The sequence below is a fragment of the Mastigoproctus giganteus genome, chromosome 6 (genome assembly GCF_048544385.1).
Source record: "Mastigoproctus giganteus isolate SK-2022 chromosome 6, ASM4854438v1, whole genome shotgun sequence".
NCBI lineage: Eukaryota > Metazoa > Arthropoda > Arachnida > Uropygi > Thelyphonidae > Mastigoproctus > Mastigoproctus giganteus.
In genome coordinates, this window is record NC_143580.1 from 164,907,343 (window position 1) to 164,926,630 (window position 19,288).

The 19,288-nt window shown below is 36.6% G+C and overlaps 1 protein-coding gene across 3 annotated transcripts in view; it reads left to right on the plus strand.

The window, feature by feature from the left end:
- The window catches only part of Brms1 (breast cancer metastasis-suppressor 1-like protein), a 279,251-nt gene that overhangs the window by 248,818 nt on the left and 11,145 nt on the right, over window positions 1-19,288 (plus strand). For 2 of the 3 annotated variants that reach the window (XM_090375460.1, XM_090375459.1), the window contains exon 9: window positions 11,126-11,252. In XM_090375460.1, coding sequence (XP_090231586.1) covers window positions 11,126-11,252 — 127 coding nt within the window. Of the gene's footprint in view, window positions 1-11,125; window positions 11,253-19,288 lie in introns of those variants that run through there. The other variant, XM_090375461.1, reaches the window with a different exon arrangement.

The following is a 19,288-nucleotide window of genomic DNA, read 5'->3' on the forward strand; positions in this document are numbered from 1 at the left end:
CAAAAGAAACAGATCAAGGGGAAGACAGCCGTTAAGGACATGCAATGAAGGAGTAGACAGTTCTGTAGGTCCTACACATGGCATTTAACATTGAATGGAATACAGTTTAGGTGGATGGAAGCATACTACCAATGATCAGGCCAAGAAATTTTTGAAGTTTGACAACAGGTGAACATGAAATATTAAGTGAACCCTTAATCAGTATCATGTTAATTTTGGCAGAGATATGGATAATTTATTTACAGTACACCAATGAGAGAGAGAGATCTGATATGACTAAATTGGCAATGGTTTCAAGAGAGGCATGGGAATTACCCTGGATCAACAGAGTGAGATCATCCGTGTAAAAGCCAATTTGAAGTAAAAGAAAAGGTTTTAAGAAACCACTCATCAAGAACAATGTTCTAGACAAATGGTCCAAGAATAGAGCCCTGAGGGCAGCCCTAGTGACAGAGCAGGAGATGGAGTTAGACTTAGAAAGAGTTGGAAACTGCCATTTTCAGAATAACCTTCTTAAAAGATTATATAGAGGAAGAGGATAGTCAGAAGATGTAAGTGCACAAATAGACTAGATCACTATAATAGATCAGCAGCTGTAGAGAAATGAACAAAAATGGCAGGGACATACTTAGAGTTTGCAGAATGAACTTGAGAAAGGAATTCAACACCTGCTTCTTCAGTACCTCGTCCAGGTCAGAAACCATAAAGATCAGCTGATACAAGAGAGGTATTAGTAAAATATACACGACATAGACAAGGTTATCACTTTCATTTGGACATTCTCCATTACGCAAGCAATAGGTTGGTGTTTCTTTAGGAATACCAGCACATTTGGCTGGTATTCCTAAACCAAAGCCATATATAGCACTTGGTGACCATTTCAACAAGAGTGGATACAGCTTTTACCATTAGCTTTTGTGGTGAAGTGAAGTGTTATTTCTTTTCTAATCTCCTCCATGGTGAAAGTAAAGTTAAGATTTTTATGGAAAATGCCCTCTATAATTTGGTCTTTGGTTAAATCCTTATCCAAGTCTTAGACAAATATGGAGGGGTCAGTTTCCTTAGGTGAAAACGGTACAATCCTTGCATCAGAGAAAGCAGGCAGGAGACAATGCAAGCAGGCTGAACCTCAGAGTTGGATTCAATTATTAAATCATTTTTTCTAGTTATCCTCATTGTTTTTGTTTTCACATATTTGAGATTTTGCTCAGGGTTTTAGTAACTTTTGCAAGCGTAGATCCCTCTGCAACCTTAAAAATGAGCAAATTTTGCATATTCACAGAAGAATAGGAGGAAGTGGAACACCGAAGAGAGAGATGCTGATTGTTTAGAGACAGAAGGTTCAGAGGTAATGTTTTTTTGTTCAATTTAAGCGTAACGTAATTGTAGGACCTGAAGATGGGTTTGAGAAAATACTCCACTTCTCACACGCCTTTAGTCACACCTGCAATTATTCACATTTTATTAATAAGTTTGTTTACTACGTGCTCAAGTCCACTCCAATTCCAGGTAATTTGCCTTACACCACTTTTCTTACTTGGCTAGAGTCACTAAACATGAAGTTTTCCAGATATTGCCATTGATACTTCAGCTTTTTTAGGTGGGAGATCAGATTATGGAATGAATCCAGATTTTTGTGGTGATCACTAATAACATTTGAATGAATAGTGCAATAGATAAAAGAGCTTTATAATATGTGATTTTATTACTTTGGATATATACATTATCAAATCCCCCCTCCCCAGACTATTCCTCGATCCTTTTGATTGAAAAATTTCAAGTGTTGAACAAATCTTTATAACATCTTATGATCCATTTAAATTACAAATAGCACAGTGGCAGACTCAGACCTCCATCAAGGAAAATCTTCACTGAAAATATTGTCTATCAAGAAGTTTTACATTACTTTGTATTCTAGTGAAAGATGTTGCTAACAATGAAACTAAACTAAAATTCAAGAATTGTACATAAAGATATTGCTAATTCTTATTTTTAAATAACTTTGCTTTCTTTTATTAATTAACAATAATTCATATCTAAAATTTGGCAATAAAGTATTTTTGAAAATTTTACTTTATTAAAAGACATTTGAATGTTAGGAATTGGTATTTTATAAGCAAAATGGAATATTTTATGAAACAATGCCCATTAATTAAATATTATTTTTAATAATTAAGTATTTACATGACATTACCAGTGTGTTCAACAGTGCTTCAGTACATTCAGATCTCTGGTTTAATCTTATCTAGTTCAATGCCAGGTTAGATCAACCTGTAATACATAATAATTATTATTATGCTTGTTAAGGATATAAAACTATTTTCTCCTTAACAATATTCTTCTTTACTTACAAAAGAAGAAGAAGAATATTGATATGAAATTAATATTCATCATCGTTTATCCTGATTTTCTATGATAAAAGCTGTAATTCAGAAATTGCATCTTTCATTCTGAAAGCTGAATGTGTTTGTTTATGAAAGAGACATCTTTTATTAGATTTCTTTTGTTTTACTTCTGGAACCTCCTTTGTGTAACACTAGATGGAAGTTTGTTCCAACAGTCAACTATCTCTGGTTGAAGGCAAATTTCCACAGATTGAATTTATGCCCCCTCATATTTACTTTATTTTACTTTATTAAAAGTTTGAAAATTTTACTTTATTAAAAGACATTTGAATGTTCGGAATTGGTATTTTATAAGCAAAATGGAATATTTTATGAAACAATGCCATTAATTAAATCTTATTTTTAATAATTAAGTATTTACATGACATTACCAATGTGTTTAACAGTGCTGTTAGTCTGTGGAAAAGGGAGGATTTCATTAGCATTGAGCTTACTCAATCTATTTTAAAGTATTAAATACCTTAAATCTCTATAAGAATCATTTGGAAGACTGAAATCTCTCAACCAAATCATTGAGCCCACTTTATGTCAAACGTTGGAGTTTGCTGAATGTTTCAGGCTGTAAATCCATATCATCATTCTTGTTGACATCAGATTTATTAGTGGAGCCAGAATAGGAACATCAGGTCTTTTAGCATGCTGAAGGTCTGGATATGAAATATTCTTTTAATTTTTACTGTTAATTATTTAAGTACAAATAGTCATCTCTGTGGAAAAGTAGGTTGCAATTTATTTAAAATTTATGCTATTCCTTAGTTTCGACCATTTATTATTATTATTTTTTTTTCTTTTCAATTGGAAGATAAGCTTTTTTTTAATGCAAAGTTCAACAAGACAACTCTTGACAAAGAGCTTCCACAATGTGAAATCAATGCATTCAATAGCAAATTTAGATTGCTCAATGTACAGACTGAAACTATGCTCCACTTGTACGATTATGTTTAACAGCTCTCTCATAGAATATGGAAACTAAATTCTTCAGACACTGAGTGAAGATGATCGACACATTTTTCTGAATGGGCATTGTACTCTGAGCAAGACAATCCTGATTTTAGAACAACTGTGATTTTCATTGGGCTAATTTTTATATACCAGTTAATGGTTAATCTGCAAACCACATGCTGCTGGTCCAAACGTAACCTTAATTGGATTAGCAGATTTAAGGAATAAGATGGTACCCATGTTATGGTATGGTATCTGGATAATTGGCCCATTTTTCTTTAAAACACAATGATAAGAGAGACATACATCTTGATATGTTGTAGAACAAAGCTTTTCCAAGCATTCTCATTGAGCAAAGCAAATATCTGGAATGGTTTTAGGAGGATGGAATGTTTATTCGTTACAGCTATGCAGTGAGAGAGTGGCTGAACAGTTCCCTCAGTATTGGATTTGGAAGATGAGGAACCACTGGAATGGCTGGCACAGTCCCCTGGACTTTTATCTGTAAGGTTATCCATATGTGTATGCTCCAAAAATATGCAGTGAGAATACAACTTCAACAATTCACGTTATTCAACTAGACTGGCAAAAATGTTTACATTGAGTCATGAGTGGTGTATGTGTTGACAACACGTAAATAATTTTAAATTTATTTATTTACATTCTATGTAAATAAATTACATATAATGTATATAACATTATATGTTACATTATAAGCAGTGCAGAATTGGAATTTGGGGAGTACAATGTGTACAGAAAGGATAGACAAGACAAGAAGGGAGGAGAAGTTATGCTATTAGTTAAGAAACACATAAAATGTAGGGAAGTGCATCCAATTGATGTTGGTGAACAATGCAATGTTGAGTCTGTTTGGCGTGACATAAGCACTGGGAAAGGAAAAATGAGAGTAGGTGTGTGTTATAGGCCTAATGAATCTGATGACTATAATGAGCAATTGTGCAGAGAAATAGTGGGTCAGTAAATCAGAATGTCTTATAATGGGAGATTTTAACTTTCCAGATATTGACTGGAACTTGTGGGTTGGTCACTTGCACACTAGCAAGACTTTTTTGGATTTATTGGATGGCTGTTTTCTACAGCAGCATGTTCGAGAGGATCTGATTATCAGCAGTGATTATTCATTCATTAAGAATTTGCAGATGAAGGAACCACTGGGTGACAGTGATCACAATGTACTGATATGGGAATTACTTAAAGATACTGGTGGGAATTACTTAAAGATGTAACTACTATTAAGGCTAAAGGGAAGGGCTTTTGCTTTCGTAAAGGTAACTACAGGGGTCTCAGTTTTTAAATTCTGTACAGTGGGATCAACTGATGATGTTACCAACATTGAATTCTAAATGTGAAGCCTTCAGGGACTTAATCTTGGAGGCTACTAGGCTTTTCATTCCGACTAAGAAATACTGTTCAAGGTTCAGGCCTAAATGGATGTCAGATGAATTAATAAGGCTCGTGGCAGAGAAGGAAAATGTATGGGATGCATATAAATTAACAGGTGACACGGAAGCCATTGATAGATATAAGCTGGTCTGTAACCAAGTCACAAAGGAGGTTAGGCAGGTGAAGGGAAATTACGAGAAATCTTTGGCAAAGGATGCAAAGAAGAACAGCAAAGAGTTTTTTAATTATGTAAACTCTAGAAAGAAAGGTATGTATCAGATTGGACTGCTTACAAAGATTGGTTGACTATTGATGATCATGCTGAGGCAGCTGATAAACTGAACGAGTATTTTGCCTCTATATTCACACATGAGGAGTTATTCAGTGAGGGGAAAGCCAGGAGTTTATCAAACTCTAACAGGGAGCTAAGTGATTTTGTAATAACTAAGAGGAAAGTGAAGTAGAAATTGTTGAAGATAAACATAAGAAAGGCACCTGGGGTGGATGGGATCTATCCAGTTATATTAAAGGAGGCAGCAAAGGAAGTAAGCAAACCATTAGCCATAATTATGAGAGCTTCCTTGGACTTGGGGGGGGGGGTTTCCCATGGACTGGAGGTGTGCAAGTGTATCACCAATTCACAAAGGGGGGTTCAAAAGGTGACACAAGTAACTACAGACCTGTTAGTTTAACTTATGTTCTGGGAAAAATAATGCAGTCACTGGTTAAAGAAGCATTGCAGGATCATCTAGACAAGACTGCAGTAATAGTTAAGAAACAGCATTGGTTTGTTAAAGGGAGGTCTTGTCTCACCAATTTGATAGGATACTATGTGGTCACAAAGGAACTGAATGCCAAAAATAATTTTGATATCATATACTTGGATTTCAGGAAAGCTTTTTGGTACTGTTGCACATGGAAGAATGCTGTACAAATTGGAGAGGTATGGCATTAAGAGTAAGTTGCTACAATGGATAAAGGGATAGTTGAGAGGGAGACGACAGAGAGTGGTAATCAGCGACACTGCTCTTGGTGGACAAATGTTATTAGTAGAGTTCCCAAAGGTTTGGTGCTGGGCCCATTGTTGTTTTGTGAATACATCAATGATATTGATGAAGGTATATCAGGATTAATGTGTCCAAGTTTGCAGATGATAGAAAGATTGGCAGGGTTGTTAATGACAGTAAAGACAGTATGCTAATCCAGATCTAGATAAGTTGGGCAAATGGGCTGAGAAGTGGCAACTGAAGTTTAACATTGGCAAATGCAAAGTACTGCATATGCGTAGCAATAATCCTAGAGAAACATATCAACTGTGTTTTATTTTTTTTAACTACACTCAGGGAAGTGGAAAGTGAAAAAGACCTGAGGGTAATTGTGCAGTCAAATATGAAGTTTGCTGAGCAGTGCAGACGGGGCTGCCAGAGCATGTCATGGAGTCTTGTCAATGATATATAGGAATTTTGCTCGCAGAGACAGGGATGCGATTATCCCGTTGTACAAGGCAATTTTGAGGCCACACCTAGGTCTGGAGGCCTCATTTTAGGAAGGATGTAGAGTTGCTAGAACAAGTACAAAGAAGGGCGATAAGATTGTGAGTGGGAACAAAGGGGTGCTTTTACCAAGTTCTGCAAATTGCAGTGCCTGGTGAATAGGCACCTGCGAGGTGATCTGATGGAGGTATGTAAGGCCTTGAATGGGTTGGGCAAGCTGAATGCTGATGGGATTCTTCCTCTTGCTCAGATTAAGAACCTGAGGGGGCATAGATTCAAATTGAGGAAAGACAGTTGTAGAATGGATGTGCAGAAGTTTTCCTTTAGCCAGTGGCTGGTTGATTGGTGGAACAGACTTCCATCTTTTGTTGTGGAAGTTGATAGCCTAAATAAATTTAAAGCTGAGCTTGGATAGGCATTTGGAACGAATGGAGGTGAAATGGGAGGGTTTTTTTTTTTTTTTTTTTTTTGCATGATGCTGCATAAGATTGCTTTCTTGCATTGTATGCCTCTACTAATGCTAATGCTAATATTCCAAAACTAACTGGACACCCCTGCGATTTGGGAAAAACGAATTTACCATTTATATGTCAGATATAGATATAGAAGTAAATAAATCAACAAAATATGGTGGATGGATCAAGGCACTTAGTTTTTCGACTTGTAACTGAGAAGTCACCATAGGATTCCATATTTGTAATAAATCTATTTGTGCCATTGCAATAAAACAGCAACATCTGAGATCAGTGGTGGCTGATATAAACACCAAATGGAAATGTGTCCAACTACAGCCAGGAAGTGTTCGGATAGGCTGCAGAAACCGACTGAAAGAAATTGGAGGACACCCAAAAGAGAGAGCTGCATAGACTGCCAGTCCTCACTGAATACTATCAACCAGGAGTTCAGGTAGGCTATGGGATGTGATATTAATACAAGAATGATGCAAAGGGAGCTGCATATCATTAGACTTTTTTGTTTTGGAGTGACACATCACAGGATATGGGTTTTCCAATCTTTTACCTGTGTTGTGGATGCCCAGAATGTTATTTACCAGTAAAAAAAAAAAAAAAAAAAAGGTATAAAGTGCAGCCATTATCAACCCACTGCAGGATGGAAGCCTCCTCAACAATTCATCCTGAGGGAAATGGACCATAATCTGCCACGCTGGCCCAGTGCGGGTTGGCAGATCGACCGTATTCAGCAGTCAGGGGCTTGAAGCCCGGTCTACTCAAAGAGCGTGTGCTACTGCACTCCCGCTCCTGACCACTCGGCTACGGAGACCAGTATGTCATCCCAACTAAGAAGTTTTGGGATCGTTTTTCTCACCTGTCTTAACCATTTTTGGTTGTTCCTGAACCAGTGAATGCCATGTAGTACATTGATATTCTGGATAAGTCTGTTCTTTCTACACTGCAATAGCAGTATGGGTCAGACATTTTTCTGCTTTAGTATGACTGCATCTTGTCATACTTGCACAGCCTGTAGTGACTTGGTTTGAAGACGTGGGTATGAAAAAGCTTTTTTGACCCTCCCAGAACCCCACCTTAATCCCATTGAACACTCTTTTGAACTGGAGCACTGGCTTGGGACTAGGCTAATGTGCCCATAATAATTAGCTGAACTGATTGCTACGTTGAAGGAAGAATGAACCAAAATTCCACTTTCTTGTTATCAAAAATTGTTTTGAATTCGACTAATGCAGTTACAGTGCATAATTAAGGCCAAAGGTGGGTCAACACATTAAATATTGTGTCAGTTATAGATTCTTTAGTACATGCAGGTGTCTGGTTACAATATAGTGTATGTCTTAATTGTTTTATATTGTTTATGACTTATGAGACATTCTGTACATTAGTTAAAATATTTAAACAATAAAATGATTGTAAGTCTCTAGAAAAGTGTAAATATTCTCCAGAAAGAAATTTAATACAGAATTCTTTTATACATAAGGCAGGTCATGTACTGAATGATTAAAAAATGTTACATTTTATTTTTTGTCATTTTTATATTTTGACTTCATTACCAGTGACAATCTGTTAAAAATACAAAAATTACAATAAACACCCCAATATAAACCTCTATGTACAGAGCAAGTAAAAAGTAGTTTCACATATTTGGAGCTGTGGAACTTTTTATTGTTTATAAAGAAATGTATTAATCTTCTCTCAGCACAAATCCAATTTCAGTGCAAGTAGCAGTTACATTTGATATGACTGCCAGAAGTAATGCACCACACACTTGAATAGCATTCATCCTCTTTACAACACCACAGCATGGCTGATGACTGTGTTGATTTCTTCAGGGATCCACATCAAGTCCTTAAATGCTGATTTCCAGGTGGAGATCTTCAGTGGGAGGAAAGAAAACTTAGTTTTCTTGGTGACTAAAATGGATTAAAGATGGATTTGAGTTTTAGATGGATTAAAGTTAACTTATTAAATTAAGTTAGTAGTCGATCTAAATCTCAATCCTGCCTAGTCCTAAAAAGCACTGCCCTTTTGCTCATCTTCAATGACATTCAGATTTCTAGACAAGATGACATATCTGTGTTAGGGATTACCCTGATTTCTAATCCCCCCCAGTTTTCTATTTTGCTCTTGGTGTTACATTTCTTCTAAACAACTACTCACTCTATACAAATGTATAGAGTGAGTAGTGTGCCCTATTATGGAATATTGTTCCTACTTTCTTGATCCTATTCAAAAGAGAGCAGTCTGGTTAATTAATGAACAGTCTCTCTCTTACAAAGTCTCTCCACTCTGTCTCATAGATGTTCAGTTTCTGCTGCATACCTTTTGTATAGATACTTCCAAGGCACTGATTGTTCTAAATTAGTAGCTAATTCCCCTACTCTCCCAAACCTGTCGGAGCACATGCCACAACCAGTCAGCATTCATTTACTGTTCAATTTGAAACTCACAGAACCAAAATTTCCATTTACTCATTTATCCCCTATACTTGTGTTTCTGGAACAATCTTCATGTGTATTTTCCAAATATTATATAATCTACAGAAATTCAAGTTTCATGTGAACAAGTATCTTCTCAACCTGCAACCCATATGTGGTATTAAGTATTATGGTTTTAATACCTTTCACATTTGGGGGTTTTCATTGGTGGGGTGCTGGGGGCTTGCATGTCTGGTCCTTAACATAATGAGTAGTCCAGTGGTGTGAGATCTTATAATTAAGCTGGTCATAAAATTGGACTTATATCTAAACAGCCTTGAACTTCTTTATGGAAGTTTGGGGGAGTATGCCATCTTGTTGGAAGTGCCCATTGTTGCCTGAATTGTCTTGAGCAGCTTGCAGGATCAGGTTGTCTCCAGCATGTCTCAATACTTGGAAGCAGTATTGTTCTCTTTTTTTGCAAAGAAAAATGGGTCAGACACCTTTCTGTAACTTCCATCACAAAACATACTCTAACTTTGGTTACTGTCTTGCAGGGACAGCTACAGACTTTTTATATAGGGGAGGAGGATAAAAGGTGATAGTGTATGTGCATGACAATAATTGAAAATTCAGACTGAATTTAGCTGGAGTACTTACTTTATATAATATACAACAAGAACAGTTACCATACAGTACCTTAATACCTGAAAAACAGTATTTGTTTAAATTTACTCAGGATTTGAGGAGAGGAACTTGCACTTGCCACTGAACACAAAATGTTTAAGCAGTTTTTCATTGTCTGCTATCTTAGTAAATATCCAAATGGAATGTCTGAGCTTTCTTGTACCATGTGTACTTGTTATGGAAAACATATGTTATGGTTATGGGTGCATCCATACCAAAACATATGGTTATGGATGCATCCACTTACACAACTCTCACTACACAGTTTTTTGCAGTATGCCAAGTTCTGTGCTGCATTGTTGTGTTGATTTATGTGGACTGTGGATGAAACTCCTGACTACCTAGGTGGTTTCTTTGCTTCTAGTTTGCCTGCTGGTCTTCTTACTGTGGCACACAATAATATCTAGTAGCTACAAAAATCTTATGCCAATCATAGATTGAATGTCTGCTATGGCAGCGTTTCCCAAACTGGGGTCCATGGATCCCTGGGGAGGGGGAAGGCCTATAGACCAGTTCCAGGAGGTACACAAAATGGTGGTCGACCACACACACACATATATATAACACATGTATGTTATTTATATATAGGGGTCTGCAAACCTTTTTTGATATTTAAAATGGTCTGTGAACTTTTTTTAATTTTTGAAAGGGTCTGTAGATCTCAGTAGTTTGGGAACCACTGTAATATGGGATTTTACCAAACATTGTGCACAGTGAGTTGTTCACTTGGTTTCTTTCATCCAAATAATGCATTTTCTCTTTCTGTATTAGTGTATGTTGCCATTTCTGTTTAAACTACAGCTGCATTGCAGGTGGCTACTTTAGCAATTAATTACAATTGAGCATGAAAACTCTGATTTCATTTTTATCAGCACACCCTGCCTGTAGTGAACATGTTTTCAAACTTTTAATGTTGTGGAGCTACTTTTTGACTCATCCCATATATGGAAGGGAAGCCTCTCAAAAAATATGACTTATCAAATATGACAGTAATTGAATCTTATTTGAATTTTGTCCATTCAGTGAAGAAGTGGTTAGAGGACCAAGACAGGACACTATGTAAAGGGTCTGTATTAAAATGAGGGAACATTGCATCAACTGTGTAACATTAATTTTAAATAAGAATTATATTGTATCTATTCATAGAATCACTTTGGCTTTTTAATTAAATAAACTTTAGTAACTGAGTAACCATTTGGTATTTAATTAGAGCTTTGTTAGCTACTATTTATATGTATTTATATTTCTGTAAATTATATGATTGCTTTTTTAATGTCAGTTACTTCATATGTGTTCTTACTATACAGATGACTTTGGTCCAATGGAGCAACGATTTCTAGCCCGCTTTGCAGAAGGGAAGTTGCTGTACAAAGGAGAGTGGTTCAGGAAAGGTGAAAAAGTAATCTTAGAAAACAAATTGGAGTCTCCCTTAGAGTAAGTTTTTGACATAACAAATGAAAAAAAAGGCAGTTATTCATTGTATGTTTATATTAAGTAGATTAAAGTATTAAAGGTCTGGAACACAATTACTGTGTTCCAGAAAATAATTTATTGTAAAAGCTTAATAGTTAATTTTCTTTAAATACAATTTTTTTTTATATTAATAATTCCTTAGATCTGTAACCATATATCTCATTAATTTTAAATCATTTATCTGCTAAAAATGGTTTCTATGCGAGACTAATGCTCTTCAAACTTTGTTGTTTTGTGGTAAATATTTTCTGTTTTTGTTCTTTCTGTTCATGAGTCATTTTCTTCTTTTTTGATCAACCAGGGATGTACTGGTTGTCTATTTCATTTTCTTTTATTTAATTATTATTATTATTTTATTCTTTTTTTTTTTTTTTTTTTTTTAATCTGGTACAGCATAAGCCTTACACTTCCTTGCACCATATGGCCGTTACTAATACTAACATAAGCCAATATATATCCAATGGATATATATTGGCTTATGTTAAAGAAAAACTATCGGGCCCTAGAACTTTTTTTAGCATCAAGATTGTTCAAAATTCTAACATCCTTTTGTCGGAAGACCATGTGAGGTATTGGGTAGTGTACTGTGCAGGAGATGGTTTACCCTGATTGTCAATACAAGAGTTAGAAGTATAATAGGATGCTGGTAAGTCAGCTTTGCCTTTAGCTGAGGATTCAATAGAACTCTGAGGTTATAACACAGGTGGGAATAGATCTGAGGACTAACTCATCACGTACTGGGCAATGTTGGGAAAAAGGTGCGAGTTAGGATTGAATTTTAAAGTACCTGCAATTCTGCTCAGACATGATAGGAGGGAGTATATGTTGAGAGCCTTGTCAATCAGTTTGGCCTGGAGAGATTGTGGAAGGCTCATGGGATAGAATTTTCCTTAGTATGGTCTATGCTCGTTAACAGAAGAGACTGTTTTTACAGGGATGGGATAAACTTGCATAGAAGGGGTGCAAGATTATTTGCTGATATTATTAAGGCAGTGATAGGTGGGTCAGAAAACTGCTAGCTTTGGGAGAGGAAATACATAAAATAATAGCTTAATTAGAGCCATAGGCAGAGGCGAAAGTACACTGCTACTATTGGTACATGTAGCAGCCTGGAAAGCATGGTGTCTGGGACTTCAGTCCCTGCTATGGGTCATCAGGTAAAAAATAAATACATGAAATGCATTAGGGTAACTAAGAGTAAGAACACATGCATGTATGTACACTAATGCCAAGAGCATTGTAAATTAATTTGATGAATTTGAAGTAATGAATAAGTCATTGAATGTAGACATCGTAGGAATACTGCAGACATGTTGCCACTCAGAAATAAGTGATGTTGAATTTGAATATGGGGAATACAATGTATACAGGAAGGACAAACAGGACAGGAGAGGTGGAGGGGTTATGCTCTTAGTTAAGAAGAATATTAAATCTAAGGCAGTGCATCCAGTTGATGTGGGTGATGAGTGCAATGTTGAGTCAGTTTGGTGTGATATAAGCACTGAGAAAACAAAATTGAGAGTAGAAGTGTGTTATAGGCCTAATGACTGATGAGTATATCATATACAGCTATACAGAGAAATAGAGTGGGCCAGCAAATCAGAATGTCTCATAATGAGGGAGTTTAACTTTTCAGATGTTGTCTAGAATTTGTGGGTCGGTCACTCACACAATAGCAAGACTTTAGTGGATTTCTTGGACGACTGTTTTCTTCAGCAGCTTGCTAGAGAGAGACAATAAGAGGAAGCAATACTTTTGATCTGGTTATCAGCAGTGATTCTTCATGCATTAAGAATCTGCAGGGAAAAGACCCACTGGGTGGTAGCGATCAGTGTACTAACGTGGAATTTAATTAAAGACATAACTAATGTCAAGGGTAAAGGGAAAGGCTTTTGCTTTTGTAAGGGTGACTATAGTGGTCTCAGAAAATTTTTAAATTCTGTGCAGTGTGACCAACTGATGATGTTACCAATAGCAAATTCTAAATGGGAAGTATTCAGATAAGCAATCAAAGAAGCTACTAGGCTTTTCATGCCAATGCAAAATGTGCATCCCATGCACATTTTGATGTGCATCCCATGCACACTCTGGATATAAATTAATCTGTTGATTAGCGGCATAACGAGAGCATATTGGCCCCAATGAAAACAAAGATCATAGGCCCTGCTCTGTTTTACCCACCCCAAAATGTGAAGAGAGCGCATGCAAATGTGCACGCAAAAGGAAAAAAAAAACTCAACATATTGCCCATTATTTCTGAAACATACCAGACATCTTTTTGTCTTTACTTTTTCCGAACAACTAAATAAAATACTGGGAGGATGATAATTCTACCAACAACTGTCTACTTAGTTTTTACTCTATTATTTATTATTTATTTTTTTTATTTTTTTTTATTAATGTGTATTAATGAAGCAAGAATAAAATATTGGAATTGGTATATTGATGATAATAATAATATATATTGAAAAACAATCACAACATTAATACAATACAGTCTATCCTCGTATAGCACAATAGTTGTGTTCCTAGAAACCCTCGTGCAATGCAAAATCGTGCAATATAAACAACAGGCCCTATGGGAAAAGTGGGGTTAGGTGCCGACCACCCAAGATTGAACACACATTTGGAACCAAAACATTACCAAACACAATAAATAATCGGGTAATTTTAATCATTATAAAATACTTACGTATTTTATAACGATTAAAATACGTAATAAAAAATAATATTATATATTTTAATTTTTATTATAATATAATAAATAATAAAAAATATTTATTTTTTATTATTTATTTAAATAATAAAAATTTATTAATAAAATAGTAAAAAAATTATTATATTAAATAAAATAGTCGTAATAAAATGCTTACGTATTTTATTACGACTATTATGTAATAAAATATTGCTAATGCTTTTGCTTCTATCGTAAGCAAACTTGTTTTTTGTTTGATTTTCTATCCAAACAGATGACAGCCATTCCATCTCTTCCAATTCTTTGTGTCTTAATCTAATGGATTTTAATTACACTTTGTGTTGTTCCTGCTATGAAAGTTGTTTTTATTTTCTCTGCATTCTTTCTAATTCTCGGTGTTGCCTCATTTCGGTCTGTAGCATGTGCAATATCACATGGTCTTTCATTTTGCTCAAAGCGTTTCACAATTTCATATTTTTTCTCTATCGACAGAGGCAGACTGGCCATAAGCCTTACCCGGGGAAATCCCGGTGGGCCGGAGGCCGGTGTGATTTTGGCCATAAACCATAGTATGAGGCCACTATAAATTTTCCCGGGTAAGAATTTTTGACCCAGTCCGCCTCTGTTTATCGATATTGCTTCTTTTTTTTTTTCTCTCTGAATCTGCAGTGTCTTCGCCAGGACGCTTTCTTTTCACACCTTTTAAGTATTTTACTAATTTTTAGGGAACAAAGCACAATTACAAAACGAGGAGGCACACTTGATGCACATAAACAAAGCTGCACCCGTTGAGCAACAATAAACAACACCGTAAAGGCCGAGATACACTATTAACACCCCACTTTTTTCTAAAGCACATTTCTGGGGGTTACTACCATAAACTGGTATTAAACTCGATCTAATTGCATTTGCGATTATACCGATCTTGATATATTGCGATCTGAGCAAACGTTGACATCAGAAGTTTTGAAACAGTAATCAGACCAAGGAAAAGAAGAAAAGAAGTCTCGCAGGTCATCCCATTTTGCATTCTTGTAATGCCAAACAATACGAGGTTGGGAATAGCCATGAGATAAAGGTTCCATTGGAGAAGAGACAATCACCAAGTTGTGATCTGAAGTGCCTAAAGGACCTCTCACTTCGACCTTGTACTTAGAAGGGCTGTTTGTGAGAAAAAGATCAAGCGTATTGGCTGTATGATTAGGATTGTCCGGTATTCTTGTAGGTAAATGAACAATCTGTGCTAGGTCATTAGTAATTCCAAAAGCCTCAGCATCTCGACCTGCTGGGTCGGTGTGACTAGAAAATGGAAGCCAGCTGGAGTTGTGAACGTTAAAATCACCAAGGAAAATTACCTCACTGTTAGGAAAGTTAGACTGGAGAAAGTCAAGTTGCAAAGAGAGGAAGTCAAAGAGCTCCAAGTGATTAGTGGAGTTGGGAGAACGGTAGAGACAACAGATGAATTTGACACAATGAGGTAGAGAGATTTTAAGCCAGAGAAGATCAAAGAGAGGAGATTCCAAATTGCCAAGTCTCTGACAGGGAATATCAGAATGGACATATGCACAAGTACCACCTTTGAGGCGAAATGAATCATACAGCAAATAATTTGGACATCTGAGATGAGAAGTAGTTGAATCAACTGATAACTGAGATTCAGTCAGAAAAAGTACATGGCGTTTGGAAGACTGCAAGTGGAAATGGACATCGTTGAGATTGGAATTAAGACCACGTATATTTGTGAAATGAATTAGGAAGTCCTTGGGAGGTTTAGATCTTTTCGCAGATAAGCTTGCTCTATTATTTTGACAATTCATGGTGTATTCAATAGTAAGAAAAAGTGGGTGGGACATGCTGTATGAAGTAATGAAATTTTTGGATATGGCGTACATGTGGTAAGAATATACCCAGATCCTTGACATAACGTGGCCTCGACAATGCTCCCCGCATACACACTACTCGGACTCCCTCCAGTCACTATCTGGCAGAGTAGAGGTAGCAAGATTATACACTAGCTGATCCGGAAGCCTCCTAGAGAGTTACCAATAGGTTTGGTCCAGTGTACTATCTAGTGGCCGGCCTGCGAACACCGTTTTAGAGCTGTACCCTCGAAATGTAAGGAATATTGGATCTCGCCACGACATTCATCATAACCTCAAAAATCATCAATCATACTGCATGATGGATGAGATAGGGAAGGGTTGGCCGGAACTTAGCTCTAGACACTAAACATGGGTTCCACCACTTCAAGCCTCCAATAAGCAAAGTGGTGGTATTTCACCGGTTGATGAGAGTCATCTACCACCTAGTACTGCCTGGTAACATAGAGGGGCGGCATTCCTCCATGTGGTGTGGGCGCCACACCTCGACCCCTGCTTATGTTGGTTCACACCTGAGTGGTCACCCACCATGTACTTATGCATGGAGGTTATACCCAGGATTACTAACAGTCCCACCATCGTGGAGGTGCAAGCAGAGGATTTGGCTGTCATAGACCGTCCGGACTTCGCCGAAATTGGGTCCACTTGACTTAAGTGTCACCCGAATATCAGTTCCATCAGCGTTTTAGACTCCCAGGTAGCAAGAACAGCTTGTCTGGCATATCTGAGAGAATGTCTGTGACAACCTCAAGGACCAATACCGATAGCTGGAATTGTGTTGGTTTTTACGTTATTAGGGTGAAATGTGTTTCCCCTTCACTGATATAAGAAACATAAATACATTTTCAGAATCTTCTCTTCATTCCTATCGTGTTGCGTTCAGTTGGGGTGATTCCGCGTTCGACTGCCATTTCTTGTAAACACAAAGGCGAATCGTGCAAAAGCGAATTTGGTTCATGTTATATAAGATATCATTCCCCTATTTATAAATAGTGTATGATCGAATTTGTGTAATGTAAACACGTGTTATACGAGGACCGACTGTACACTAAATACTTCTAAATGTAAGGATATGTAGTTAAACACAAAAGCAAATGATGTACAAAAAAATAGGTTTAAATAGCAAGTATGAATATTGAATAAATTTTATTAACACATTACATAGCACAAAACAAATTATTGTAGATTCTGATTCTGACATATAAATTCACTTCTAGTTTCTGCTTTGAAAATTGGTGTTTAAAACTTCTTTCAATGAGCTTTTATGTTAGTGAAAATCCTTTCTTAAAAGGGCTAAGCCAGACAGTTGTTCTTGACACATGGTATTTCTTAAATAATTTTTTATTAACTTGAGCGCTTTGAAAACGATCATTCTGTTGTTACCACAGTTACTGGAATTGTAATGAACATACTTCAGTGTAACTCGTGCTCATATCATAATACTGCACCAACCAATTCTCTTATTGTGTTAATTTCTCTATTTTCCTTTGGAGCATTTTGACTAAAAGTAATAACTGAGGAGATAAAGAGTCAGATAAATCATTCTAATATTGATTCTGCAAGATGCGTTTTAAATGATTTTTTCATCTGTCCTGTTTAGTAATATTTTTAGTGTTAAAAATAAAAATAACTGGGCAATAGTTTTCAAACTCTTGAATCTGTGTTTTAATTGACAGGTTACAATGTCAATTATTCGATAAAAGACATTAACTTGGAAACAATCATGTAAATTTTTAGATTGGTGATCTTCTACAAGTTTGTCGTAAAATTTTTTTTATTATTCGTTTTCTTTCATTTTTAAAATCAGTTTTAGTACCCCTTTTGTTTGTTTCAGTGGTTGAAACAAATATTTATTTCAAATTCATTAAAGAATTATTTCGAATTCATTTCGTAGTTGTATTATTGTGACAAAAGACATTTATAAATGTGTTGCTGCGTGAGCAGTACCTAAATCCTTTCTTTGTAGAAATTTTGATGCCAGATAGAACATTTGAAAGAACATTTTCCATTATTACAGTAATAGCAACAAATTCAAAATTTTCCATATTTTTAAAAATTTTGATTGCTCCGGTTTTTTTCATCTTTTTTCGTAGTATCCAAAGGTCGAGGTGTGGCGCCCACACCACATGGAGGAACGCCGACCCTCTATGTTACCAGGCAGTACTAGGTGGTAGATGACTCTCATCAACCGATGAAATACCACCACTCTGCTTATTGGAGGCTTGAAGTGGTGGAACCCATGTTTAGTTTCTAGAGTTAAGTTCCGGTCAACCCTTCCCTATCTCTTCCATCATGCAGTATGATTGATGACTTTTGAGGTTATGGTGAACGTCGTGGCGAGATCCAATATTCCTTACATTTCGAGGGTACAGCTCTAAAAAGGTGTTCACAGGCCGGTCGCTAGTTAGTACACCGGACCGAACCTCTCTAGGAGGCTTCTGGATCAGCTAGTGTATAATCTTGCTACCTCTACTCTGCCAGATAGTGACTGGAGGGAGTCCGAGCAGTGTGTATGCGGGGAGCATTGTCGAGGCCATGTTATGTCAAGGATCTGGGTATATTCTTACCACGTGTACGCCATATCCAAAAATTTCATTACTTCATACAGCATGTCCCACCCACTTTTTCTTACCATTGAATACACCATGAATTGTCAAACTAATAGAGCAAGCTTATCTGTGAAAAGATCAAAACCTCCCAAGCACTTCCTAATTCATTTCACAAATATACGTGGTCTCAGTTCTAATCTCAACGATGTCCATTTCCACTTGCAGTCTGCCAAACCCCATGTACTTTTTCTGACAGAATCTCAGTTATCGGTTGATTCAACTACTGCTCATCTCAGATGCCCAAATTATTCGCTGTATGATTCCTTTTGCCTCAAAAGTGGTACTTGTGCATATGTCTGTTCTGATATTCCCTGTCAGAGACTTGGCAATTTGGAATCCCCTCTCTTTGATCTTCTCTGGCTTAAAATCTCTCTACCTCATTGTGTCAAATTCATCTGTTGTCTCTACAGTTCTCCCAACTCCACTAATCACTTGGAGCTCTTTGACTTCCTCTCTTTGCAACTTGACTTTCTCCAGTCCAACTTTCCTAACAGTGAGGTAATTTTCCTTGGTGATTTTAATGTTCACAACTTCAGCTGGCTTCCATTTTCTAGTCACACCGAGCCAGCAGGTCGAGATGCTGAGGCTTTTGCAATTACTAATGACCTAGCACAGATTGTTCATTTACCTAGAAGAATACCGGAATCGATCCTAATCATACAGCCAATACGCTTGATCTTTTTCTCACAAACAACTCTTCTAAGTACACGGTCGAAGTGAGAGCTCCTTTAGGCACTTCAGATCACAACTATGGTGATTGTCTCTTCTCCAATGGAACCTTTATCTCATGGCTATTCCCAAACTCGTGTTGTT